At 36.0% G+C, this 27,138-nt stretch overlaps 2 protein-coding genes across 3 annotated transcripts; one reads left to right on the top strand and one right to left on the bottom strand.

Annotated features, from left to right (window-relative positions):
* LOC113234937 lies at nucleotides 1-1,301 on the bottom strand. Its single transcript, XM_026470458.1, has 3 exons — nucleotides 1,268-1,301; nucleotides 1,005-1,189; nucleotides 1-223 (listed from the first exon to the last, which is right to left on the bottom strand). Exons 1-3 carry the CDS (start codon nucleotides 1,280-1,282, stop codon nucleotides 13-15), a joined length of 411 nt encoding a protein of 136 aa, XP_026326243.1. The 5' UTR covers nucleotides 1,283-1,301; the 3' UTR covers nucleotides 1-12.
* Nucleotides 1,302-1,714: 413 nt separating this feature from the next.
* LOC113234733 lies at nucleotides 1,715-21,771 on the top strand. 2 transcript variants are annotated; one of them, XM_026470197.1, is made up of 12 exons: nucleotides 1,715-1,994; nucleotides 3,459-3,562; nucleotides 3,834-3,885; nucleotides 4,003-6,127; nucleotides 6,586-6,739; nucleotides 7,040-7,130; nucleotides 8,172-8,309; nucleotides 10,934-11,127; nucleotides 15,361-15,530; nucleotides 17,297-17,516; nucleotides 20,329-20,526; nucleotides 21,448-21,771. In XM_026470197.1, exons 1-12 carry the CDS (start codon nucleotides 1,970-1,972, stop codon nucleotides 21,580-21,582), a joined length of 3,606 nt encoding a protein of 1,201 aa, XP_026325982.1. In that variant the 5' UTR covers nucleotides 1,715-1,969; the 3' UTR covers nucleotides 21,583-21,771. The 2 variants fall into 2 exon arrangements, with proteins under 2 accessions (XP_026325982.1, XP_026325981.1); XM_026470196.1 differs by having other exon boundaries at nucleotides 8,148-8,309.
* The last annotated feature ends 5,367 nt before the right edge of the window (nucleotides 21,772-27,138 follow it).

Here is a 27,138-nt window from a genome sequence, read left to right as displayed (position 1 = left end):
CTACATTTCCATTTAATCTTCTTCATAAACATCAAACTTAATAACATCCTTGGCCTTATGTTGAAATTTCTCAGCGCCTGCTACCAAAGTAACTGTTCCTTTTGCGATTAAAGACCCTGTTGCCTCATTCCGTAGTGTAGCCTCCATTACTGAATGTGAACCGTTTGTTAGGGGTGTCGTCTCAACTACTATACGGTCGCCTAGTCTGGCTGATTTTAGGAATCTGGCGAAGAAAAAACTTAAATAATAATAATATTAATACCTTTTGATGCGTTTAGTTATAACTTGCCGCACCTTGTTTTGCCATTTTATAAAAAATTGCGAAACTTGTCTTCAAAGACTCAGAACGCTTAATTTTCAAATAATTCTTTAAAGTATTCTACTCAGTTGATGTTTTTTTATTTTTACAATTTAGGAAAATACGATCAGCTTGGTTAACAATAATAATCGACACAAAAAAGTATTTAGGTATTTAGTGTAATATGTAGATACTCCTCTTTTTTCCCAATATACAAAACTGGTTTTTGAATTTATAACTTCCTCTTTCATTGCAGTCTATGAGGCAATCTCCAATTTTTTTAAAATTTATATTACAAAGTTTGAAAATATTTTCTTCTTTATTCTGTTCCAGACAAAATGGCCAAACATTGAACACGTATTTTACCTTTTTTCGGTACAATAAAAAACTATTCCTTCACTAATATTAAAATTATAAGCTTTTTATAATAAAAAAATCGACCTTTAATGTTTGTGGAATTACTGAAATCGATTATCGGAAAGTGACTGAAAATTAGCCTTTTAGAGGTTTTAATATTTTCTTCAAATTTTAACGGGACCACTATTGAGGTAGAGGTATATAGGTACTCCCTCTCTAACAAAAAAAGAATCATCGAAAATATCAAAGTTAAAGGGTTACATACACAAAAAAATGTTATTAACAAACGAAATCTTAGGTACTTTTAAATAGTGAAGTTATAACTAAATAAAAAAAAGCATGTGATTACTTGGCTTGAACATCAGTGGTCCAACTTAATCGTCCATTTTTGTTGGACATCTGTGCATAAGTTGTTACCGCGTCCATTATTGAACATATGTATCCGCCATGCAAAGCATCCATATTGTTGCACATGTTTTCTTCTACAGTAAATACTCCAATGATCTTGCCTTCACATGCTGACTGAAATTGAATCTAAAAAAAATATTATTTAACATTCTCACCTTCTTGTTTAATTTTAACATAGTCAATGATTTTACAACGAAAAATTACTTTACTGAACAGCATACTGGTATCAAATTTATTAGGCTTTGTTTTAACATAAGTCTGAATAGCTTTTAGTAATCTTAAGCCTCGAGAAGAGCTCATTTTTGTAATTAACTGAATAACTTTACTAACTGCGAACTTAACGTTAACTGCGAAACCAACAAGACAGTGTTATCAAAAACTATGGTTTTATAATTTTCCGCCAATTTATACGCAGCCAAATAAGTGTTGCCACAAAACAAAGAACTAACACTTTTAAATTGAAATGAGAAATTGCTTAAAAATATTTTAGGTGCAAGATTGACGTTTCAAAGAAATATCATAAATATTTTGATAAACTGTAACTCGGCTTTGAATACAATTACAAAGTATAAGTGAGTTTAATCATTTGGTAGGAAAAGGAAAGTTTGATATATATTTAATGGCAACACTGGCCAAATCAACAAGCGGCCTCTTTGCTCGGTTTTTGCAATTTTGTACAAAATTGTAATTTCCGAGTAATTAGCAAGTGTTCTGTTAATATTCCTTACTGCCACAAATATCCTATTACTATCCCAAGGTGTTCCTATTTTGTTTACCAATAAAAATGTTTGTATTTGCGCCCAAATAAGTGACAGATGCTGATGTGATAATCTTCGCCAGTTTTCCTGGAAATACGTTCAAGTTCTTTGTCTTAGTTTGGAAGGATCCAGCTCAGTTAATACCAAAATGGATTCGGATAATCAGGAAAAGGGTTCGTAGCATATTTCCATAATTATCGCATTCGATAAGTCACGGTCTCGTTTGACGTATATTGCTATTATCCGACCATGTTATATTGAAACTCAAGTAACCATTTAGATTGGAACAGATTTCTGTGATATTTCTATTTTTATAGTAAAGACTTGAATTTTATTGAAGCGAAATATTAGGACTTGTTTAATATATATTGACAACTCTTCAAATACTCGCATATAATATCGCAACAGTTGGTAACTTATGCTTAATGTTCCAATTCAACCTTCATTTGGTCGTGTTATAACCCAAACATCAATACGACTAACTCTTCCTGTATTATGTTGTTTAATGACTTTCTATTTATTATAGCGTTTTCATCATTGCAACATTTACATTTTATTGGTATTTATTTCTTCATTTTTGTCTTTCTGATTTAAACAACCTTTTAAAATGATAAAATTATTGATGTTATATGCTGACATTGCGTTGTAGCTCTTAATCAGTGCCCTATACAGTTGTTATTAGTTTGTATGTGGTTTTTTAGGTTATACCTTGTTGGAGAAAGTTGAAGTATTTTTATGAAATGTAATTGACTGAATCCTTATGCTGTGGACAGAAATGAATTAAACGGAATGTTTTCTGTCCATTTTGACGTATATTTGAAATAAGAATGGCTTGTACTTACCTGATAAAAAGTGCAAAAGAAGACCTTATTTTTTATGCAATAAATGCTAATTTGGATTGTGCCCAAATTTAAATAATCACTTGATATGTATAACTATAAAATCTCAAGTTAAATTGTAATGTTTACAAGGTCACTGAGACTGCAGCATGTTACATAGTTCTTAATTTATGATCAGTTTTTTTGGACTTTATTTCATTAAGTATTTTGGAGGTGCAAAAGTAAAGAACCATTTTCACACACATAAACAAAAAAAAAATCGAAGTATAAAAGTAAAGTATGCATGTGTTGGATATTAGGTCAGGGAAATGTTGAAATCAGTTTGCATTGATTTCAACTCTGATCACACGCAAAGAAGCATAGCATTACAAAATGTCTGTTTTATATTTACTTGTACCAATACACAATACACAATTAATCAATTATGTTATTAAAATAAATCACGAAACTGATTCTCTAATGCTCTGGCCTCACTGAGGCGGTCGCAGAAGCGTTGCGGGCGCGGGAATTTTTTAATGTATGAGCGAAAGTGCGGCCGCTTGTATCACTGTCGCAGGGTTCATATAAACTCGTACATTACAAAAGTTCCTGCAGTTCCGCAGCAGCCTCTGTGTGGCCTGAGCATTAACATGGGCTTTTTGTATAATCATTATGACTTGATTTTTGCCAAAACATGTGGCACCTACTTTTTTTTTTTCAAATGAGCCTATCCTCCATCTTTCTCATCTGGCTCACATTTTATGTTACTTGAAATGTAGAAAGTTATTAATACAGGCATGCTTTTAATTAAAAATTCAGGTGCTGGTGACTGTGAGCCGATGAAAACAAACGGCAATACATCTCAGATGCTCTTCCCAGAGAGTCCAATCTACGAGCCCGAAGAAGACTTGCATAAGAATGAAGTTAGTGTTGTGAAACATTAATACATGTGAATAATTAAAAAAAATGTCTATATTGTTAGTAGTAGTTACACATAGGACTAGTCTGTACCTACTCATGAGTGCCATAGATGCTGACAACAAGATAATATATGTAAAGATGTCTCACTTGTCTCTGGTTAAAGCAATACCATCATTGACAACACGCCTGCATAATTTGTCAATTATTGCATGTATAATGATTTTGTATATTATATCAGAAATATCATCAACCATTATCATTTCTGTTTTCTAGGACATCATCAATGTGTCCGATGACAGCAAAGAATTATCATTGGGAATAAAAGGTAATACTTTTATACTATGTTTCGTAACTGTATTAGAATCTTTCTATAAAACATTTTCAGATTGTCTTTCCAGCTAAAAATACTACAAAATTAAGTGTAAAACGAACATAATTTCAGATGACCGGTCAAGCAAAAGAAAACTTTCTGATGAACCTATCGACAGCACCGCGAAAGTCCAAAAACTCGATCTCTACGATGATGAATTCACTGTTTCCAGCCAAAGCTTGGATGAAGAGGTTTCGAAAATAACCAGTGTTAAACTAAAAACTGATTTGGCCGTACCATCAACCTCACGTGTACGAACTCCAGTGAGATCCAGTCCAAATCGTCCAGCAAAACGGAGCAACAGCGCCGAATTGTCCAAACCCAAACCACCGAGAACACCCAAATCCAGATCAGCCAGTGCAGACATAACCAAAACTCGTAAGACTCCTCGCAAAACTCCTGCCAAAGATACATCTTCCTCTTCTGAGGTTATAGTCATCTCTGATAGCTCTCAACACACCGAAACAGTCAAAGAAATTCCACTTAAAAAACTACCAGAAATTATTGCCGAGGAAAGCGGATCAGAGCTTAATGATTCCCAGAACTTGTGTCTTGTTTTATCGCCATCACCGGATGACGATACCATTGACGATAAGGTCAATGTTCATAATCCTATCCACAGCAGTGATCCTGTTCTAGTCAAAGATAGAGAAGACGCCCTTAATCCTGGTAAGATCCATGAAACGAGGAGTGAAGGGTATAACTACTCTGATCAAAGCAGTAACTTGTCACAACCTCGACCAACAGATTACAAAGGTAAAACAACCGACCAAGAGAGTACTGATAGTGTTTGTTCTGTAAACTTAGACAGTCCAGATCATGTTCCTACTGTCGCCTCGAAGTTGATATCAAAATTATCAAATGGCAACTCTTCCACGCCAACTGAGCTTGAACCTAAACGTGATGCCGCCGAAGATAGCGACGGCACTCCTGATATGGCGAAGTTTGCCAACAAGAAAGAGAAAAAGGGTAAAAACGAGTCATTTAGAGTGAGCAACACCACCACCCCTTCTACAATATCTCCTTTACAAAATGGTCATTCACTGCCAATCAATACTCCACAAATCCCAGTTTTCGATGTCCATGTTAGTCACAATGAGGATTGCGAGTTTCTATCTTTGGTCGTGGTGAGGACTGATAATGATCTTGGTCAAGATATTTGCAAGGAGTACCAAAGAATATCCAAAAGATTTACAATAGATCCATACTTGGCTGATGTTTCTGTTGGCAACTCTCCTTCAAGCGTTACCAGTGGGGGAATGATCAATTTGCCAAATAGAACATCATTTGCTTCCACCGTTAGTTCCTCTTCCACTTCAAGCAGCAACCGAACCAGCGATGGTGCATTCGTTGTACCACAACCACCTCGAAAATCTGTCTCTTCGAATCCTACCGTGTCTGTAAAGGGATATGATGCCTTAATGAAGAAGCTGCAAGACATTTTTTCGCATATCAGAGAAACATCAGTCGATGAAGCAAATCGATCGATAAATGACGAGAAGATTTCTGTTGGTATTCAGACATCGATGAGCGATGGTTCAACTCTAAGTAATGGCAATGCTAGTCCTGAAGAAGTCAGCAAATGCGACAAGGCTACTCCTAAAAGCTCTTTGAAGAAGACCAAAGTAAGAGGCCGGCGGCATTTGGCGGGAAAAACCAAACGAGCCATTTTGCCTACGCAACACGAAGAGCCCGAATATATGCATGGTATGAATTCTCCTGAAATGGTGCCAACAAATGGTGAAAATGGCAAAGTTTCGCCAGTAAAATCACCTAAAGACGAAAAACCGTTGTCATCTTTAGTTGCTACTCCAAAATCTGTCAGCAAACTGAAGCAAAAGAAAAGGCCAACATCCCCGAGGCCTGCCACCCCTGTCGAGAAACCAGTATTGAAACTCGAGTACCCTGGATATCCTCCCGACACCGTTGTGTTAGCCAAATGGGTAGACAAGCGATACTACTCTGGTCGAGTTTTAGAAATTACTGAGCCCAACAAATACCTGATCAAGTTTGATGATGGGCAGAGTAAAATCCTGCTTGACGACTTTATTATCTTTGGTGACACGAAACAGCTGCCGTTGCAAGGGCAGTCCGTTTATGCCCTGGTGGATGAAGACCAGAACTATGAACCAGGTTTAGTACTTGGTGTGGAGGAGAATGACAACGGAACTGTTACTTACAGATGTACGACTGACGGGTAAGTTTTGAATTTACAAATATCCTTGAATCAAACTTAGCTATCCTGTTGATTTTTTATGAAAGCCTAACCATACTAAACTGATGTGATGCGACACAGCAGATCTTGACCGGCCTTAGAGCAATCCTCTTTTTATTCGATTTTAATTTTAATTGAAAAGTCATATTACAAAATTGATGAGTATATTTTAGATAAAGAAGTGTGGAAAGACAAAAGAGTCTAGATTTCACACAATTATGATTCATAGTGTATTCCATAGCATTTAAGATTATTTGAAAAGAGCAATCCCTAGAGTTTCTTGCTCGTTCTTCTCTGGGAGGTCAGCGTAGTGAATGAGCAGTAGCTTAACAAGTAGTTTTAAAAAATGACGTTTTCGAGTGTAAAAATGTTACCTATGGAATAAATGATTATTTGACTTTCACATCTCTTTACGATGAATGACTGAAATTAAATTTCAGGGACACCTTAGTATTGGTAACAGCGAGTGAGTTGTACTTGACGGAAGACCAAGCGCGCTCTATTAAAGAATCTGCCAGACCGCGGTCTCCAGCCGCGCCGGTCACGCCCCGCCGCCGACAGAATAGGGAACTAGACTTGGATAATATTATACAGGTATCAGTTTATACAGGTATTGGTTATAAGGGTATCAGTTTTTTCTATATGGTGTAGAAGTCGAGAAAAATTATTGTGTTAGTCCTTACGGTATAACTATGTGGGTCATAGCTGCCTGATGTATATGAATTAATAAATAAATATTTTTAAAAGTAAGTAATACTGCATTACAAGATCTTTAACAAGTTACTTGTCTCATCTGGGAATGGAAGCAAATTAATGAGAAAAAAATCCTCTAGTTTTATGATGCCGACTGAAAGGGTCAACTCCTTTTAATTAACAAGTTATTGTTATCCTTAGGGGCCCCGCAGCGCGCGCAGTCGCGACAAAAACAGTTCGAGTGCACGGAAACGCGTCGCTTCGCCCAAGAGTCCCAAGGCTTCCACCTCAGGTATAGACTTTCAAATTGATATCTCAATAAAACAGGTAATTCTGCCTGGAGCTTTAGACGCCCAGAAGATCCTAGGTCTGTTGCACCTATGATTACGCTGACTCTCCCTACCTTTCAATATATGTGTAACACAGCTGCATTACAATATAAATAAGTAGAATAGCCCCCGTAGCATGCCGCCGCGATAAAGGTATTGTATCCATATTTAGCTATCAAATTAGAGTGATTGAATGAACCGCCATTTTAAAATGTTATCACTGTAGCTAACATGGCGTGCACCGTGACGTCACATTTTTGTCGCTTCGCAAGCGACTCGACCAATGGCTGCAAAAGAATGACCGCAAAGTCACAGCTGATTTTAAAACATTTTGACAGTTCTGCACAGTAATGTTATAATTGTAAAAATTGAGCGCGACAAACGAGAACGAAAAAAAATAATAAAAACCAACATATTGATATATCATATAAATGATTGGAAAAAGGTGAGAACATTTAAATACAGTTCAATACATGAGAGTAATTAGATAATATAACGTAAAACTATAGTATAACGTAACTAATATAACGTAAAATATGTATAAACTGGAACTACATTTTTTGTTTCGTCGTTTTCACTGTGATGATTAAACGACAAAGATAGCTATATACGCAACTTCATATCGTTATCTTTGTTTTTCAAAATGTGTAACAATAGTTCATTACCAAATAAACAAAAGATCGAATGACTAGTGCGGTATCTTACCGAGTCAGTATTCGCAATAGAAAAAATAAATTTTAATAATGGCAACACGGCTTTATCAACTGAATAAATATGTCACAGAGAGATCTATCACACATTGCATGTGACATACTGCCATGCTACGGCCACTGTGATACTTACCCAAGAACTTGAAGCTTTACTAAAGGGGACATTTACATTTGTATATTATGGATAACTGCAGTGTTGTTTGTCATTAACTTTTACTTACGGTCCATAGTTTTTTGGTTAAAGAAGTTTGTTCCAATTAAAATCGTCAGGAGTTAAAAGCAAAAGCACTCCAGTGAGCCGCAAGCGGCTGGCCAGCGAGAGCAGCGAGATGAGCGAAAGCAGCAACTCGGCGCCGCCGGTGAGACTCGAGGAGGTTGCGGGGGTCGAGCCAGAGGTGCAGAGGACGCCCAGGAAGATCGATGGTGTCAAAGGTACGGAAAATCATAACCAGGTGGTTGGATATTTGAAGAAAGACCCATGCCTAGCAATGGGACGTTAGAAATAGTTAGTGGGCGTGACACGTGGGCCACCAGTATGCGCGAAGTTCCGCATACTTGACTCCGCCATTTTCGCTTTATACGTTATGGTTGTGTTAATTATCTCGCGCAAAACCTCAAAAATCGAGGAAATTATTTTGTGCGCTATATATATGTATGTGTCAAGTTTGTAAACTGCTAACGAGCCGTGACTAGGATCACGGCAATACAATAGGATACTTTGGTCCACAAAAATTTATTCATAATTAAATGAAAAGAAAAAAGTTGTGTTACAGATTGGTATTAAAATTGGCACATGATTACGTTGAGAACTGGTAAAATGATCAAAATTAGACGCAGAGAATTAAAGAACGATTTAAAATTTGAAAACAGCAGCCAGCAACCAGAGAAAAGTTGATAAAAAGGGGGAGATGACGATGTAAGTAGGTCACATCGTCACATATATGTCTCCATTTTCTCATCTTCGACTTCGACGATAATAGGCGTTAATCGTTCGTCGTCTCATAGTCATCCAGCTATTGCTGTTAGACGGCAGCACATTGAATGAAATTTCAATATAAAATCAAAACGTAACTTGCAATAATAGGTACTGAATTTTCAACTATATACCAACAAGGTAAAGTTTATATTATGTTAGTGATACTACAGTCCAGAATTTGTTACATCTTTTTAAATCAGAAATTACGACCAATCGTTATCAAGATTTCGTAATATATATAATAACGATTGTGAGACTTTTGGCGATAGCGGTTCTGATAGTGATCGTGGCATAATGCATTTCCATTGTTTTTGTTTTCTTGATAATAATGATGATGAATATCTTCACCACACACTATTATTTTTTCCACTTGTCCTTGTTAAAAAAAGAAAACACTACACCATAATAATTAGACCACGTGCATGCAGTGACATAGTTAATAATTTTATATAGAAATTGCACCATCGCGACAGTCTGTGAACCTAGTGAAAACTAGAAAGTTTTAAGATTCAATGTGCTGAAAATACTTCAAGTTTAAGAAAGCATGAATACTGATTGATTGGAGATTACACTATGTAACAAATTTTCAACAAGAGTCTATTTCTGGTTTGACAGTATTGGCACAGATTACCTATTAGTTACTACGTAATAGATACATCACTCTCATCGAAAATCGAAAATACCTACGCTACAATAGCCTACTAAATAATTTCACTGTTTGCGATAGTCTGACTAATGACACCAGGCGCTCACTACGAGGAAAAAGAAACCTAAGCACGCGCTCAGAGAGGTTAAAATAACGTTGCGCGCCGTGTGCACTCGTGTGGAGCCGAATGCTTTTATATAAAAGACTTGTATGACGTTAGTTGCGCACTCAGCGGTATATCGCATAACCTTGAGCGAGTGACGGAGCCCAGGTGTCCGTTTAAAAAAACAGAAAAAAGTGCCTATAATAATTTTATATATAAGAAATTTTCAACTTTTGGTTGTACTGACTACAAAAGCAAAGTTTTTTCATGTTTTTACGTTAGAACTAATTAGAAAATAGTATTGTTAACCCAGAAACAAAAATCGTGTTACATGGTGTTATTGGACAATTTTGTTTGGATAATTACAGTGTAGATGATTTCTTTGGAAGAAATTGTAATTTTATTTTTATTTGATGTTATTGTATTTCGACATTATTTTGTTAATTTATATATTTTTTTAAGTGCACTATTTATACACTGCCGGACACATAATTCGAGCCACCACTCATTTTCAGTATTAAGTGCCCTAAGCTTAAACAATGTTTCATTAATCAAAAAGTATTATACAAATTTGAAGCTAATATACTAAATTTCTTTTCTCCATAGACCTTGTTGGGAATTTGGATTTGCAAAACCGGGGGAAAGCTTTTTCTTCGATGATAACACAATTTTTGTATTCTAGCCATTTACGACAAAAATGCGAGGTGGCTCGAATTATTTGTCCGGGAGTATATTATTGTTTATATTAATGACGATCATATTATTCCGTAACAATATATTGTAAATTAATAATAATGTAACACAACACACTCATAGCCCCGCACTAGGGACAACCCTGTATCGTGGATGCCATAAACTCACACGTAGACAACCACAGTTACACCAAAAGTCACGAGAGAAATAAATGTAAGCCATACAAATACGAGTATATGGATACCTAAGATACAAGTAAACAATTTTACTTAGTTTAGGTATCACCTTGATTAACTTGCACTACTAACCTTAATTAAAGTTATGTAAACATATAATCTGGCGCATATATGTAAATAAAAGGTTATTTAATAATGTTCATGAATTTTGGTTAAATTTTTATACAGAATAGATTTATTTATCTTTCTCCCAGCCCGGGAATCCAACCCTAGACCTCTGCGTGCCAGAAAAGCATTTTCAACTTTTTCGTAAATTACAATCTAGAGTTTATTCATGGCTAGCGTGATTAGGCTTTTGTTTAAACCCGCACCATCGTCGGTCACATCTTCGCTCAACATCGGTGAGATTGGAATCAATCGAGTCTATTTTGCTTAATATAAATATATTTAAAACATTTTCAGCCGGCCCTCTGCAATTGAAAGGAGCCGCGAAGCAAAACATCGGCAAGAAAAACTCGAAACTGACAAAGTTTGAAAACGACGAGGACACGGTGTCCAAACTGGGCCCCATACCTAGTGGGGACAGCAAGCTGTTCGCTGGACTCCATTTCTTGTTGACCTGCACTGAACCGCCAAGGCGCTCGCGCTCGGACAAAGTAAGCAGCTTCACTACTGGTTTTTATGAATTCGTCATTTTTTTATTACGCGGGTACAGGAAATTACTATTAACGAAATAGAGGGCACTGAATGAGGACGTCTCTGGTTCAGTTCCCGGTAGGACCAATTTGGAAAATATTTTTTTCTAAATGGGCTCTTGCCTGGGTGGTCTAGGAAGTGCCTCACAGTGAATTCCGTTACACTGGTATTCGTGGTACAAGGAATTCCCCAGTTTTAGACCAGGCAATTGCTGTGGTTGTCTGGCATGTTATTATAATTAACTCCGAGAAAAATTTGTTACTCTAATTGCTCCTACCGAGAATCGAATCCGGGACTCGTCGTTCTAGCGCCCTCTGTGCATCTGGGCCTTACCGACTTCGCACCACGTCCAGCGTTTTTTTTGCTACGGAAACGTCAGTCGCATTAAATTGTAATTTTTATACTTTGCTGCCATTATCTTGATTATTAATATTAAAAAGGTACACGATAAAAACCTGTTAAATTACATATTGCACGATCAAAACTGGCCTTATACTCTCGTTTCCTGTCCGAAACAATTACCTGTATGATATAATTTTAGCTACACACTTTCTCCCAGTCAAACAATTATGACTAAGTTTTTTCCGAAATAACGTTTGTTCGAATTTTCATTATACTGAAAACCGAATTATAACGATACCGTTGTTGTTTCAGGATATGTTGGATGTTTATCGCAAAGACACGATTAGGCTCGGCTAGGTTAGGTTAAGTTAGGTTTAAAAGAAAAAACATTTTCCACTCAAAATTACATTCGAAGTTATGAAAATTCGAGCAAACGTTATTTCTGGAAAATGTCATTTCGGACTTACTGACATTCCAATTTTGACTACTAAGTCGTTAAATTCATCTCCCACCGCCGCTGAATCCTTACTAAAAGAAAATAATGCAGTTAGTATCACTAATTTAAGGTTCCGTCATGTATTTCCAAACGATATTGTTAAAGCCTTTAAGTCTATAAACATAAAAAATACAGCTGATCTTGATGGTCTTTCAGTCAGAGTTATTAGTTCTATAGTTGATTGTATTGCGCCTTATTTGGCCTGTGTCTTTAATAAATGTGTTGATGATGGTGTCTTTCCTGACCTCATGAAGCAAAGTAAAGTTATTCCACTTTTCAAATCTGGTAGTATTTCTGACCCCACCAATTTCAGACCTATATCAATACTACCAACTCTCAGTAAAATATTTGAAAAAATTATTCTAAATCAGATGTGTGCACATTTTTACAGTAATTACTTAATGTCTCCTAAGCAATTTGGTTTCACTCGGGGTCGCTCTACAACCGTTGCTGGTGTCGAGTTGATTAATCATATATTTGATGCATGGGAAGTTTCACATGATGCTATTGGTGTATTCTGTGACCTTTCCAAAGCTTTTGATTGTGTGCACCATGATACACTGGTCAGGAAACTTCGCCATTATGGTGTGGCGGGACGTGATCTCGACCTTCTTAAATCGTATTTGCGTGGTAGGGTACAGAGGGTCGATGTTAACGGTACGAGATCGTCAGGATCTGCAATTAGCATGGGTGTCCCTCAAGGTTCAATTCTAGGCCCATTTTTATTTTTAGTTTATATTAATGACTTACCTAGCCTTATGGAGAGTATAAAACATGAGATAGTATTGTTTGCTGATGATACTTCCTTATTATTTAAAGTTAAAAGGCACCAATGTTCCTATGACGATGTGAACAATGCTATATCTAAAGTAGTTGATTGGTTTGCTGTTAATAACCTACTTCTTAATGAGAAAAAAACAAATTGTGTGAAATTTACATTACCCAATGTTAGAGAGACGGTTACAAACATTGTAGTTAGAAACGAAAAATTGAATCTTGTGGATACAGTTGTATTTCTAGGTATAACGTTAGATGCTAAATTGCAATGGGGTCCCCATATAAGTAAGTTATCAAAACGGCTCGGCTCTGCAGTGTACGCGATTAAAAAAATAAGGAAACTTTCAGACGTCGAAACCGCTAGATTGGTTTACTTCAGTTACTTTCACAGTCTAATGACATACGGCATTTTGCTTTGGGGTAATGCCGCCGATATCAATAGAATCTTTGTCCTGCAGAAACGTGCAGTTAGGGCAATTTACAATCTGGGCCCCAAAGTATCTTTGAGAGATAAGTTTAAGGAAATTAACATTCTTACACTAGCCTCACAGTACATTTATGAAAATGTAATTTATGTTAAAAGGAATAGTAATTTATTTATGAAAAATAGTGACAGACATAACATTAATACGAGGAATAGAAATAAACTAGCTTTTCTTGATAGTCGTCTTCACAAAGTCAAAAAATCATTTAAGGGGCAATGTATACGCTTCTATAACGAGATTCCGGTTGATATACAAAATTTGCCTTTCTCGAGGTTTAAAACTATAGTGAAACAAAAACTTTATACTAAAGTTTATTATACAACTTCTGCGTACTTGGATGACAAAAATCCGTGGTAGTAACCCGTTTAGCTCATGGAGGTAGTCTCGATCTCTGATGTTTCAAATAAAAAAAAAAAAAATATTGTAAATGTTATTTACAAAGAGCAACCCCTAGAGTTTCTTGCTCATTCTTCTCAGGGGAATCTGCCTTACGAATGAGCGGTAGAGTTTAACCATTGTGACGATTTCAAGTGTAATAATGCTTACCTATGAAATAAAGATTATTTTGAGTTTGAGTTTGAGTTTACTGATAGGTGACCTAAAATAAGTTATCAAGATAGATAAAGTAAGTTATCAACCACTGCAACAGGGAGTCTACTCCCGTACTCCGTCTGACATCCGACAGAAACAAGTAGGTACTGTCAAATAAGTAACACTCGACCAAATTATCAGACGCATGATGCGAATGAAGCTTCATACTCGACATTAACTTTGGATTTTGGTCAAATATTACATTACTTACAGTAATTGTTTCGGACGTATGTTGGACAGAAAAGGAGAGTAGATCCCAGTATCGTCACTTAGCGAATGTCTCGCTTTTCCAAATTTGTACTTATTTGCGCGAAGCTCGTACGAAATTTCCTGATATTTGAATTTTTAGTATGACACTATTGATGTCAACATGCGATATTATTGCACTTTTTAACCGACTTCAAAAAAGGAGGAGGTTCTCAATTCGACTGTATGTTTTTTGTATGTATGTTACGCGATACCTCCGGTATTTGTGAACCGATTTTCATGATTCTTTTTTGTTGGAAAGAGGGTACCTCCATAGTGGTCCCATTTTATTTTGAAGAAAATCGTCCACCTCTAAGGGTAGCTGATCACGCATGAACATTCATTTTTATAAATAGCGCCTAAATTTTACTTAAGGAGCAATTATTTTAATTGTTGGTTTTGCTATTCTCCAATTCAAGGCATTTTTCTCTCTCAATATACTTTGAGTAGTGAGAACCGATTTTGATTATCTCCTGTGTCAAGTCCTGTATAGTGGCGAACTGGGGGTTAGTGATATTATAATAAAACTTGGCAAATAGATGTAATTTGACATACTTTTGTGGTCGGTTTTTTTAGTACTCTGTACTGAGATTATAACATCCCGCTTCGAATTGGCTTATACTTGCAACCCGCAAAAATTTCATGCAATACCAAACTTGGAAACCGCAGCACAGCCGGTAAAAAACGTTTCAATTTAAAAATGGTCCTGCCGAATTTAGTTAAACTTCACTGTGATCACGAGTGGTTGCGCAGACACAATGGTAGTTCAATACCGTCCCGCACTAAAAAGTTTGGCAATTCGTTTTTATGCCGAACCATCAAATTGTGGAACCAACTCCCGGCGCATGTATTCCCTCCCCTCTATAACATCGGGTCCTTGAAACGTAGTGTGAAGAAGCATTTGGCCAGATCGGCAAAATGATAGTGACGGAGTGAAGATATTTGTGTTTTCCATCCGTTACTCTCATCTCTGGACTGTATACGCACTTTCCATCAGGCGCGGTGCAGTCATTTTGCCGAGTCACAATAAAAAAAAAAAAAGTTGTGGCTGATATTATCAGGTTCCTCCACACGTTGGCGATATTACATCGACGGCAAATCGCGGTAGGTGTTAATAGAGCTACGCGTAATCATACAATTATTTGCCGACCCACACTTTTGGTATCGTATTTTTATGTGGTTTGTGTTTGTATTTCGCCTATAATAAAAAACGGTATTTGTGTATTTCTATAACCCATATCGGTCTGGGATTTCAGCAACAATTCCAAACCAGCCAAGAAACGCGGCATTACTCTTCAGAAGAAGACGGTGAAACCACCTCAACGATGGCTGGCACAGACACTGAGGACCTAGAGTTCTCCGATCGCCCCTTCAATAAAGAGCGCTTGAAGGAACAGCTGGAAGCCGGTGGGGGAATTGTTTTCAGGTCAGTTAGTACATTATCTTACCATTTAAACCATTAATATGCGACGCAAATACGTAACTAGTACAAACCCTTCAATATTCGGATTTGGCGCGTTAATTGTTAGTAACACCCACACCTTGAGCATTGCGTTTGTGGTAAATGTAGTTGTCATCAGGCTCAACAAAGGCCCTTATTAAACTTAGCTTTGTGAATTAACTCCCAACAGTAATGTATTAATGATTTATGGATTTCAATTACCATATGTTAATAGGTGGTACCGTAAATGTGCAAAATATTGTTTTGTAATGTTTAATTAATATGTAATGTGTATGACAAGTGCGTTAAATTTACGTCGTCTTAATTTCGCCCACCTGTCATTCTATTGAAGCTAAATTTTATAGCGTATAACTGTGGTAAAATTGGCAATTCTTTTTAGGGAAGTCTTTTCAATTTAGCACTTTACATCTTAAGTCTTGTCAAACTCATAATTCACAATTGCGACGATTAATCTTAGAGAATGGAAAAAAAAATAAAAGGAGCTGCCCTAACTACAGAATCAACGTGCATATAACCAAAATTTGAAAGTTACAAATGGCGGATGTCTTTAGCGTTGTACCATAATCTATCGATAAGTCATTATCGACATGCAAATGTATGGCTTGAATGTTGAAACTGTTTTTTTTTTGTTTCTATAGTTTACTGTAACCAAAGTATGCCTAAACAAACACAAGTCTAATAATTTAATCTCGATTGGTATATTATTATAAATGTCAACACACATTTTTAAACTATTTTTAAATTTTATTTTCAAGATTACAACTGGTAACTTATAACTTAACTTGAATTATAATCTAAATTGAACATAGAATTATTTATCAATAAACCTAATGATGGAATAGCATTATCATGTAATCTAGTTACATTCAAAGTTCTGTTAAAATTTGACTCTTCAAAATGAAGCGAACAAAATGAAGATGGTCCAACGTTTACATTCGGCAGTCCTATGATTTCCAACCATTCTTTCTTCCTTTTTTCATTTGTAGGAAGAAAACTTGATATAATAAAAATAATAATAATAAAACATTAAAAACCTATTAGTGAATTGTTTTAATAACAGAATATCGAAAATACGTATGCTTACAAGATCAACACTATCTCAAAATAATAGTTAACAACAATCATAAAAATACACAAACGAACAGGCAATCTAAAGTGAGTGTGATTTACAGACAAAAAGATAACACATGCCTGTGCAATGTAACATTCCATTGATTCGCACTTTTTCTAAAGCCCTCCATCCCTCCCCATCCACACATCCCTTAATGCTGCAGCGTCGCATTTTTATTAATACCTAATTATTCTCACTGTCAATATTTTTGTCCAATTTAATTATAATACATGCAAATAATTCAATAGTAAATTTGGAAAATCATTTGTTTTGACATTTGATGTACTTCCCTTTGACAACGGTATCATGTACTTCATGTACAGCGAAATGGACACGTATTTTCGATTTCCGTGTTTGACACAGACCAATGTAATGCTATCTTTTGACTTAAGACGGCACGTAATAGTTAAACAAAGACAATAACATGTTTATGTTTTCGACGTCGAAATGCATCATATACATATAACGTCTGATTTATATATGTCAACGTAACATGTCCTTTAGTTTCCATAATCTAAGCGATTCATAGACAATATTTGAATTTGCACACCTCTGTCAAGCAACACAGATCTCAGTCGCTCCAAAAATATGACAATTGATGTATATTTTTTCTCTCCAGTCACTTCGACGACGTTCCCAAGAACAAGTACTCCGTTTGCAAGCTTATAGCGCCGCGACCGTGCCTCACCGCGAAGTACATCCAGTGTCTCGCGGCGGACATCCGCGCCGTCACTCACACCTGGGTGATCATGAGCTGCATCAACAACAGGGTCGAGGACTTTGACCAATATGCGCTGCCTGCCGGCTGGTCCATACAGAAGGGTTGCTTTGTTAACTGGGTACGTAACTACGTCTCGTATATCGAGTTCTTTGATTTTCGTGATTGACACACATAGGAAATAAAAGTATTTTTCGGATATAAATAAATCGTGTATATATAGATTTTAAGACTCGTGGTTATTCACTAAATGATTATCACTAATATCAGGTTTCTTACCACGGTATGACTTCTTTTTATTTTCCCGATATTTCGGAACGGTTGCACGCTCCATGGTCACGGGTTGTTTGGACGCGGCAGATGACAGCTTTAAGAGCAGACATATCTGTCTACCCACTTGCGCTGTCGACGACTACCTTCATCGCGATTTGACGCCACAATGGTAACGCCACAACAAAATGTTTGACCACCATTATATTCAATTATTTTTGTGAAATTACTCCACTAGTTTGTAATAATTATTATTATAAAGATCGAATACTAAGAAAAAATTATTTTGATGCGGCTGGGTTCGAACCTACGTCTTCCAGCTTCCTGCAACTTCCAGCCAGTTTGCTGGAATTCATCAAAGCTATTCTAATTTCTAGTGATAATAAACAAATCAACTAGATGGCGCTCATTACACAGATTTTTATGGATAGTGCCGATAATTATTATTTTATTTCGTTTAGGATTAGCGTCACCTACCCATATTAGGAAGCGTTTATTTATAAATTAATTCTTTACACTCAATGTCATGTATTGACACTCATATTTGTCAAAGTTCCGAAAATAATTTTAGCTCATTATTCAATTATTGATATTTGAATAATATTACAAGGAAAAAAACTGACTTTTTGGAATTGGAATTATTTGTTATCCATGACCATTTACATAATATAAACTACTTCCAGGTTATTGATCAGCGCCACCTAGATATAAGACGGAATTTTGACCATTTTCAGAGTTACGATTTGTATATTACATCGAGTATATAACCAGAAATAGAGACGAAATGTCATTTAATTTGAAAAAACTATTCTGCCAAATCATTACGATGACAACTTCGTTCCGATTGGCCAGCACGAATTCGAAACAATTGACGGGTGTCGTAAATTGTTTCACTTGAAATCGACCAATTTAACTTGAGCTTTGGTATAATGGATGAAAATTGCAAAATTACATATTTAGTTACCGATGAAATGTGATTCCGTATGTTTTGTAATGCTGTGTTTGTTTTGCTATTTATCCCACACCACCGAATGGAACAGCCACACATTGTTAGAGATATTATCTTTATTACAGTAAATACACAATATTTTTGGAATACACGGAGACGTACACACAGGTCAGTTGTTGGCGTTGTACTATTTCAGCTTTCTATTTTGTGATATCAGCGCAAACGAGAGTTGATATTTACAAATGATATAAGACCCATTTGTCTGATGAATTGCCAGGGATGGATGGCCCTTATTTCGTCTCTATTTCTGGTTATATACTCGATATATGGGGATTAGCAGTCTTCTTGATTCATTAGTCTATAGTAATACTAAACTGGGGTAGACTAAGACAACCTCGATCCGCTACGCTCCTAGCTACGAGCGGCAGCAGCGCAGCGCTACCGTCCACAAATTAAAACGCGGGTAAATGACAAGTGGTCATATATCCGTTTTAAATAGCATAAGATAGAGCACAAAATTCTCTTTTAAATACAATTTAAATTAGTCTTCGTATTGGAACTTATCCTAACGATGCGTAGCTGAAATATCATTAAACAATTACAATATTCTAACAGTTTTAAATTATGGTTTTTATATTAAATAAAAAAATGATCTCTCGCCTTATCGACAGCCGGTCGACCCTACTATAATTATATCATATTTGCAAGCCAAGCTGTATAATTGAAACGGCGAATATACCAGCCCTATAGTTATACATAGATATATATATACTTTTATTTTACGTCCCATTAGGACCCTAAACACTTATATGATTATTGCAAAAGACTAATGGATAAAGGTTCATTCATCAAGATGTCGGAGATCGAGAGTAGACCCCCAGAAAACTGCCGTTTTGCTAATAATCTAGGCGTAATGTAATACGGCGGTTTATAAAGTACGGCTGCGACATACATGACAAGATAATGAACAAAATAACAAGATTTTCTTTAAAAACTTAAAGAATTTTCTCATAAAGAAAAGCTATTATAATGTAAAAGAGTTTTTAGAAGATAAATTTGGTATCTGAAGTAAAGCTGTTGGCGTTGGTATATATCAAATTATATATTAGTAAGTGTAACAATTATGAGACTAGGTCCTCTCTTCTACTATTTGCTGTGCCCTGTTCAGGGTCCATAATTTGATCTCAATATATGTAAAACATCTGTCATGTACATTATGGAATGCAAATAAATAAATAAAATAAATAAATAAACATACGAGGGGCAGGTGAAAAGTAATCTCTTTTGATTATTTTCAATTAAAAATAATACAGGCCACTATCGTGATGCATTCGTCATTTATTCTTTTTTTCAAACTTAGTGACACTATTTTGTTTATTAGGTACGTTTCGCTTTGCATGAACAAAAAATTTTAAACAACAACTTATTTTACGTCCCTGTCTAACAAATATAATAAGTGCATTTCCTATTTACATTTCATCTGTATTTCATAATGAAAAAAAGTAGCCATGGTCGTCGTTTATTTCATACTTAGGTAGGTTACTTTTCAGCCACCTCTCGTATAAACGTAAAGCAATAAGTTTGAGCGGTATACATTAGCATCATCCTCAGTATTAGACTGTTACTAAACCGCAGACTAAACGTATAGTAGCTACTTCATAAAAAGTATGATATAAACGATAAATTACTAAAACAACGCAAAATAACATTCCAGGTGCCACCATCAGGCAAACGCAATACATCGTTCTTCAAAGACAAGCTGATACTACTGTGCGGCGACGCGGACACATTCGTCAAGTTCTGGGACCGTGTAATGACACTCGCAGGAGCTAATACTAGAGTGGTTAATGAGGAGCAGCTGCATACATCGGGGGCGCTTGCGCTGGTCACTGAGTGGGATTGTCCACATGAGGTATAAAGCCTATACATCCCAGCTAATATTATAATTACGAAAGTAACTATCTGTCACATTTCCACGCCTACTGCTGCGGTGCAGCGTGTAGCATTTTGCGGTGCAAAATTGGTGAATTTTGATGAATTTGGATATGGAAATAGATAAGGATTAAGGGTAGGACGTAGGCTACTTTTTGGCACAAAAATAAATCTTAAAAAGGGTGAAATAGTGGATGAAAGTTTGTACAGAGAACCAATAAAGCTATGAAAATTAGTATAGTACATTACAGTAGGCTACTCGAAGTACTTATTCTACGCAGACGAAGTTAGATGCACCACTAGTATATTTATATTCAATCACCCATGTTTTCATCTCATAATATTTTATAATTGTTCCAAAATAGATGTTAATTATATCGAATGAAATATTAGTCCTAGCAAATTTAGCCCAGTTTCCAGAGTGCAAATTAAAAACGCATTACCATAATGTAATTTAGTAGCTGCAGAGCTCCATTGTGAAATAGTTCGACCAGGGAAGTACTGCCATCTTACCTATTTCTGCCGCCAAGCCCTAATGTAAGCATCACTGCGTTCTGGTAAGGGTGCTGGTGAAATTACAGGCACATGGGACTCGTCAACTGATATCTTAGAGTGACGGGTGCAGTGGCTGTGCCCCTCAGATCTTTGTGATTTAAAGCTCTGAGTGGCACTGCAACTGTTATGGAGAGGCGTGTCGCTTACCACCAGGTTCATGATTTGTTCGTCCCGTTACTTGGTATAATCGAAACAATATATTAGTGACGGAGGAAAGAAAGAAATTTGTTCTCAAATTGAACAGTAGGTATTGAATGGAAAAAGGTCCCTCACAGGTTCTTCAAGTATTCACAGTTCATTCAATCATTCAATCCATAAATTACAAAATTTCCGCCTAATGTTCTAGGTGCAAAACAAAGCAAACCAAGACAACATTCCGCTCGTGTCCACAACCTGGGTGGTCCAGTGCCTGATCGAGGCGCGCGTGATCGCCCCCACCAGTCACGATAAGTTCTCATTCATGTACGCGGAGCCCGAATGATCCTGGGACTTCCGGAAGGTGCTCATCATACGTGAAAAGTAAACGTGTGACAGTGCCAACCAGGTTACCAAACACTGAAGTGACGCTCAAGATTGATAAGTGACGGATGTTTTAACTGTGACTTTGGCAGTTAAGGATATTATAGTGATTTTCAGTGGCTAAATAATGTGACATGTCAAATTCAAGGAACAAGAGACTAAGTTCGGCATGGTACGTAGTTTTTATATGACCGGAGGTAAGCATGGGGCAGTGATTTTTAAGTAATCACTGATACATTTAGTGTTAAGTTTGAAACGAAATGCTTGTTTTAGCAAGATGTTTATAGGACTGAAGTTCTTGTAGTTATATATCTTCAGGTGTAGATTGAAGTGTGAGGGAGTATTCTTTTAAGTCTTGATGAATTACTGTTATAAAAATAAATTGTGTGCATACTTACATAGTCTCTATTGGAAATTTTGTGACGTAGGTACTATTTCCACCAGATAATTGATATGAAGGTCTTCTTAAGTGCAAAATTTACTAGTCTATGACAAATATTTTGACGAAGGGCAGCTTTTCATACCCTCACATCTCAAACTCGCCAAAAAAAGAAAAATGTTGTTGTAATGACAAAAAACTGTTTCCTTGTATCAAAGAATCCCCCACTGAGTGTTGAATTAAATTCATTAAATACCTGTTAATGCTAATAATAAATTAATTACTACATTTTAACCAAATTAGTCTTAAGTCTATTATTGTTCAGAATATTCATAAGGCTAACAGAAAGTGAATAAATTTTTTAAAATTGTATCAAGGTATAAAAATCAAATTATTTATAATAAACTACATGTGACTGTACAAACGGAAACAAATTAAATATGCTATTTCAACATTATTGGGTAGGTTCATAACGATCTATATTTCCTTTGTTATTGAATTTAAAATAAAATTTGCTACATCATTCTAATAATGTAATAATTGTAATTTTCATCATAATATGTCCATTTGTTAATAATACACCAAAAACAAACTTTGTTAGTACTTAGTAATTATGAACTAAAATCAAAGCAATTTTTTATAAGCACGCTACTAATACAACTTAACTGGTGTTAGAGCTGTTTCTAGTCCTCTGTAGTAAGGGTGCAGTCTGACTGACCATAGCACAAAAATCGTCAGTCAGGTTCTATTACTTTTGTCAATTCAAGAGGTTGAGTGTGAAATCAAATATTGATGGGGTTCTCAAATAAAACATCTAATGCATCAGAAAGATAATTTTAAAAAGCATATTTGGCGTGCAAAACCGACTAATCGTATTCTGACCCAATGTCGTCTCTGGAATATTTTGGCCCATGAAAATCTCTGTGTATTAAGGCGGGTACTCACTTGCGAGGTGTAATCGTAATCATTACATGTTATCAAAATCATAGTGTGTACGTGGTTCGCGAGCAGAACGCGTGCGGTTCGCAGTGAGCTGACGATCTTCTTGTCGAGTCAATGCTAAAAACCAGTAAAAACCTGTGTTTTATTTATTTGGCTCTATAAGCAGCCACCTCTATGCCCCTATCTTTAGCAGGTGTTCGCGGGTGCAGCTGGTCAGTCACAGTGGCCATGAGAGCAAGTGAGACATACTTTGTGTGGGGGATCTGCAAGCATAATGGTTTTGAGTCTAATTGATATATCCCCATTTCTCTACATCGGTGATCTCGTCTCGTGATCTGAGACGATTCAAAGATTTCCATACTCACCACTGCTACTCGTGCCCAGGGGGAATACTCTCGGCTGGGGTAATATAATGAAGAGGAGCAGCGAATTTGGCTTGCCAGGGTTTGCACCTCACGTCATATGAAGGTAACCCAACGGTTACCTTCATAGCGGTGGTATGTCGAAGAAAGCTCTTGTTAGTCGTTCAGGTGGGAGTTTGTGACCGAATAAAGGGTGCTGACTATCTACCTCCTGCTTTAGTTTCTCTACTCCACATGCTAACCAGGCATTTATTCTAGCGAGTGAAGACTTTCACGCGACCAAACTAGAAGCTCGTTACTCTATCTGTCACGTTACAGTTACAGCTCGCTTATGAGTACCCGGCTTTAGGGCACCGTCTACTACTAGGTACTAGGGCAGCCTCGCCACTATTAATTATCATACAATATCTGGAAGCGCAGTCGCAGTGCCGCTGTTGTGACACGTGTGCGCCACTTTTGCAGTAACAATTAGTGAAGCAACACGTAATACGCGGCTGCTGCTGTAATATATAATTCTATAAGCAACTAATTTAAGGGCGCCGTTAGTCACTTTAGCACCTCCTGAATCAACCATCATTTTTCCTTGTTTTTGATATTTTCTTGTAAAATGAAAACATTAGCTGTTGTGCTTGTTGTTGGGGAATTGTTAGTAATAATCACAACAAATCATTGTTCATGAGGTGACAGATAAAATTTTCATTTTAAAAGTCACTTTTTTAGAACAAAGTATCAAAAACAAAGAATAAATCTTTAGGTGCCATTTTCGCAAAACTTTGATCATGTTGGTTTTTTAACGCACACACTCAAGCATAACAATACCAGTATCACCAATCTGCTGCTCCTGACGGAAAACTGTATTACACAAAGATGTTTTGAACTCTGTGTTCTAAACTTTAGGGCACATATTGATAAACAGTTCTTAAATACAAATCGGATGTAACATTACTGAAATCCTGCTCAAGCTCTATCCTGATTATTATTAGATAGCCTATTGTCTATAATGAGCATCTGGATGATACCGTCTCAAATCACCAAGACACTGCATTCAATTCATTTTGCCACTTGCCACAAATATAATTACCAAAAATATATGTGTTATATGGAGATTTTCTATTTCGATACTTGAATACCGGTACCAAGGGAGAACAGATATAATTATCTGCAGGTACTAGTACTCAATAGTGGTTCCCGCAACGATGTCAGTTCGCTACGTTTGGCAGCAGCCAACACGTCAGGGCATATCAGCTCAAGTATCGTTTTTCTTGATTTATCTTTTTTTTGCACTCGTAAAACTAAGCGATGGTACAAGAAAACTAATCACATGTATGATTGCATTTATTTTGCATCTCAAGTACCTGCCCCGTAGCAAGGTTAAGGTACCGGTGAAAATACAAGGTAATTTATACCGGTAGCATATCAAGTACCGGTACTAGGGCATTTATTCCGGGAAACTCGATTTGGCTTTTGTGACTCAAGACTGATGTTTTGATTCTCGGAATTTTCGAGATTTTGAGTCTTAAGCCACTTAAAAAATCGACTAAACCAACAGTAATTTTTACACTGCTTACATGGACATGGCAACACTGTGTGGTGGAGTGCAGCATAGTATTAATGTATGTATAACATTGAAGAACTATAGTAATAAATTTGGTCCTCTCTATCTAATAATACATTAAACGCCCTTTGTTTCTATGTGCCCACTATAAAGATATAATTTGAGTTAATAAAGAATTTGATTACAATGTAATGTTCTGCCTGCCCAACTGTTTAACCTTTGTAGAAATTTCTTTTGAAGTAATTTCGATAGTCATTTTTTCTGGGATTTTCGAAACCGTAACGAGTCTCGATTTCTTTCCCGGGAGGCAGAAAATGCAGCTAAACTGAATGCTCTAACCGTTACTGTAGCAAGGTTAGTAGTACCGGTATCGGAAAATACTGATATAATCATGTAGAAGTCATTACACATCACTCTCTTGCTATACACTTAATATCGATCCTGCTTTTGAGATGAATTTGTTAATACGCCATAATGTTTCTAGTACTTTTATGACAATTATAGTTTTAGGAACTTTTGAGTTTATTGTTGTAATATGAACACATAAACTACCTCTACTTGAAATACAGAATGTCGAGAAGTACTAGAAGTTGAAAATATTTGCAACTTTAATACATAACTAAAATTACACATTTATGTATATATGGGGCAGATTTTGACATTGTCTTTTAAGTTTGAACAGTCATTGAATATGAAATCAATTAATGTAATTTATTTGTAATGTAGGTAAAAATATGAAACCCTAGATATAATTAACTGCTACAGTCAACATCATGCTGGGTTTTACATTGGACATCTAAATTCTACTTTACAACTAACATTAAGAATTTCCTAAAGTGTAAATCCCAGTACGGGTTGAGTGTACAATTTGTGTATAGATTAAGAATATATCAAAGCAGGTATATTTCAATGTTGTTTACTTCAATAAAATTGCAATGTCTATATTGATATTCTAAAATAATAGCATCAGCTTAAAAATTGTTTAAAAAAAATATTGTCGTTTCCGCAATATTAAGCCTTGAAAATATTGCACAAGGTAATTTAATGATTAAAAGAATGTCTCTTCTTTAATCTGTAAACTACTGTGGCCTAGAAGTTTCTATTATAGAGGAAATTCACAAGACTCTAAATAAGATAAAAGAACAATTGTTTAATTTATGGTGTCTACATCTGCTCGATTTTTTGACGATCGTCACGTGTTAATCTACAAATAATACGATATCGATCATCTGTTACTTACAAATTTACGAGACTTTCGTACGTGTTGATCGAACAACAAACACAAGATACGATGTCGATCGTCTGTTCTGTCGCCGTTAGTTGAAAGAGTGTGACAAAAACTCAAAAGTGAGAAAATAATGTATAAAGAAATTAAAGTCAAATAATATTTATATTTTTTTATAATATTTTTCTAATGAAGTCACCATTAATTATCCTCCTAGGAAAAAATTAAAATATACACAGATTGGCCTTTTTTTACTGATCACGGCAGTGTACATTACATTAATTTTTGAATATCAAATGCGATTAAAAAAATTAAAAAAAAATCGACTACCGGCGGCAGCGTTGCTTTTGTTTGATCACACGTGTCGAACGTCAAAACAATCGAGAAAATCTGTAGGCATCTTTATAAATGAAACTTTTTTCGGATTTAAATCGCGTAGTTATTTTTCCAAACAAATCCGAATCGTTGCCTTGTTTCAGATTTTTTTGTCAGATAACTGGAAATAAAAACATTGAACGACTATCTCTAGTTACAGGTTTCTTAACACTTTATAAACTTTTACCGAATGTGACACCACTCTTAAAGTACATTGAGAGAAGACTTTACAGCTATAAAAACTTCCTAGAACTGTATTTCTAGTGTTTTTTTTTCCAAAATATTATTTACAAAACTGAAATTGCTAATGAAGAAAGAGTGACCTGTAAATGAACCCTATGTGGTCAACAGTCATGCTAAGATACCACCTTTTGGTTCTGAGTAGATAATTGTGAAGAAAAGTGTTAAACAAATTGAACCTGTAACTTGTGAGCCGTCAAATTCATTTTGGTACAAGTCCCAGATCGCATAATTTCTGAATGACGTTTTATGAAACTTCGTAAGCCAATTTGATCTTTAAAATTTACTTACGTAAATATGGAATACAAATTTGAACCATAAATCTGGAATTCCTTTAACAATTTTTCTGTAGAGTGCGTAAGAAGGCTATCAAAATCAAAAGGTCGGCTATGGGTCAGCTATCTTAGGGCGTCGGCTGTACGTAGGCAGAAACAAAATTT

Source organism: Hyposmocoma kahamanoa, unplaced genomic scaffold (assembly GCF_003589595.1).
Source record: "Hyposmocoma kahamanoa isolate Upper Pololo Valley unplaced genomic scaffold, ASM358959v1 86, whole genome shotgun sequence".
NCBI lineage: Eukaryota > Metazoa > Arthropoda > Insecta > Lepidoptera > Cosmopterigidae > Hyposmocoma > Hyposmocoma kahamanoa.
The sequence above is the reverse complement of the archived record's forward strand: the minus strand, read 5'-3'. Positions and strand labels throughout refer to the sequence as shown.

What these genes read in the sequence shown, in the direction of transcription:
- LOC113234937 (XM_026470458.1), bottom strand. An exon ending in ACCACTGATGTTCAAGCCAA is followed by an intron (nt 224 to 1,004) that starts GTAATCACATGC and finishes TTTCTTCGCCAG; the next exon opens with ATTCCTAAAATCAGCCAGAC.
- LOC113234733 (XM_026470196.1), top strand. Translation starts at nt 1,970, where the DNA reads ATGGATTCGGATAATCAGGAAAAGG. An exon ending in GAAGATCGATGGTGTCAAAG is followed by an intron (nt 8,310 to 10,933) that starts GTACGGAAAATC and finishes AAACATTTTCAG; the next exon opens with CCGGCCCTCTGCAATTGAAA. An exon ending in AGTGGGATTGTCCACATGAG is followed by an intron (nt 20,527 to 21,447) that starts GTATAAAGCCTA and finishes CTAATGTTCTAG; the next exon opens with GTGCAAAACAAAGCAAACCA.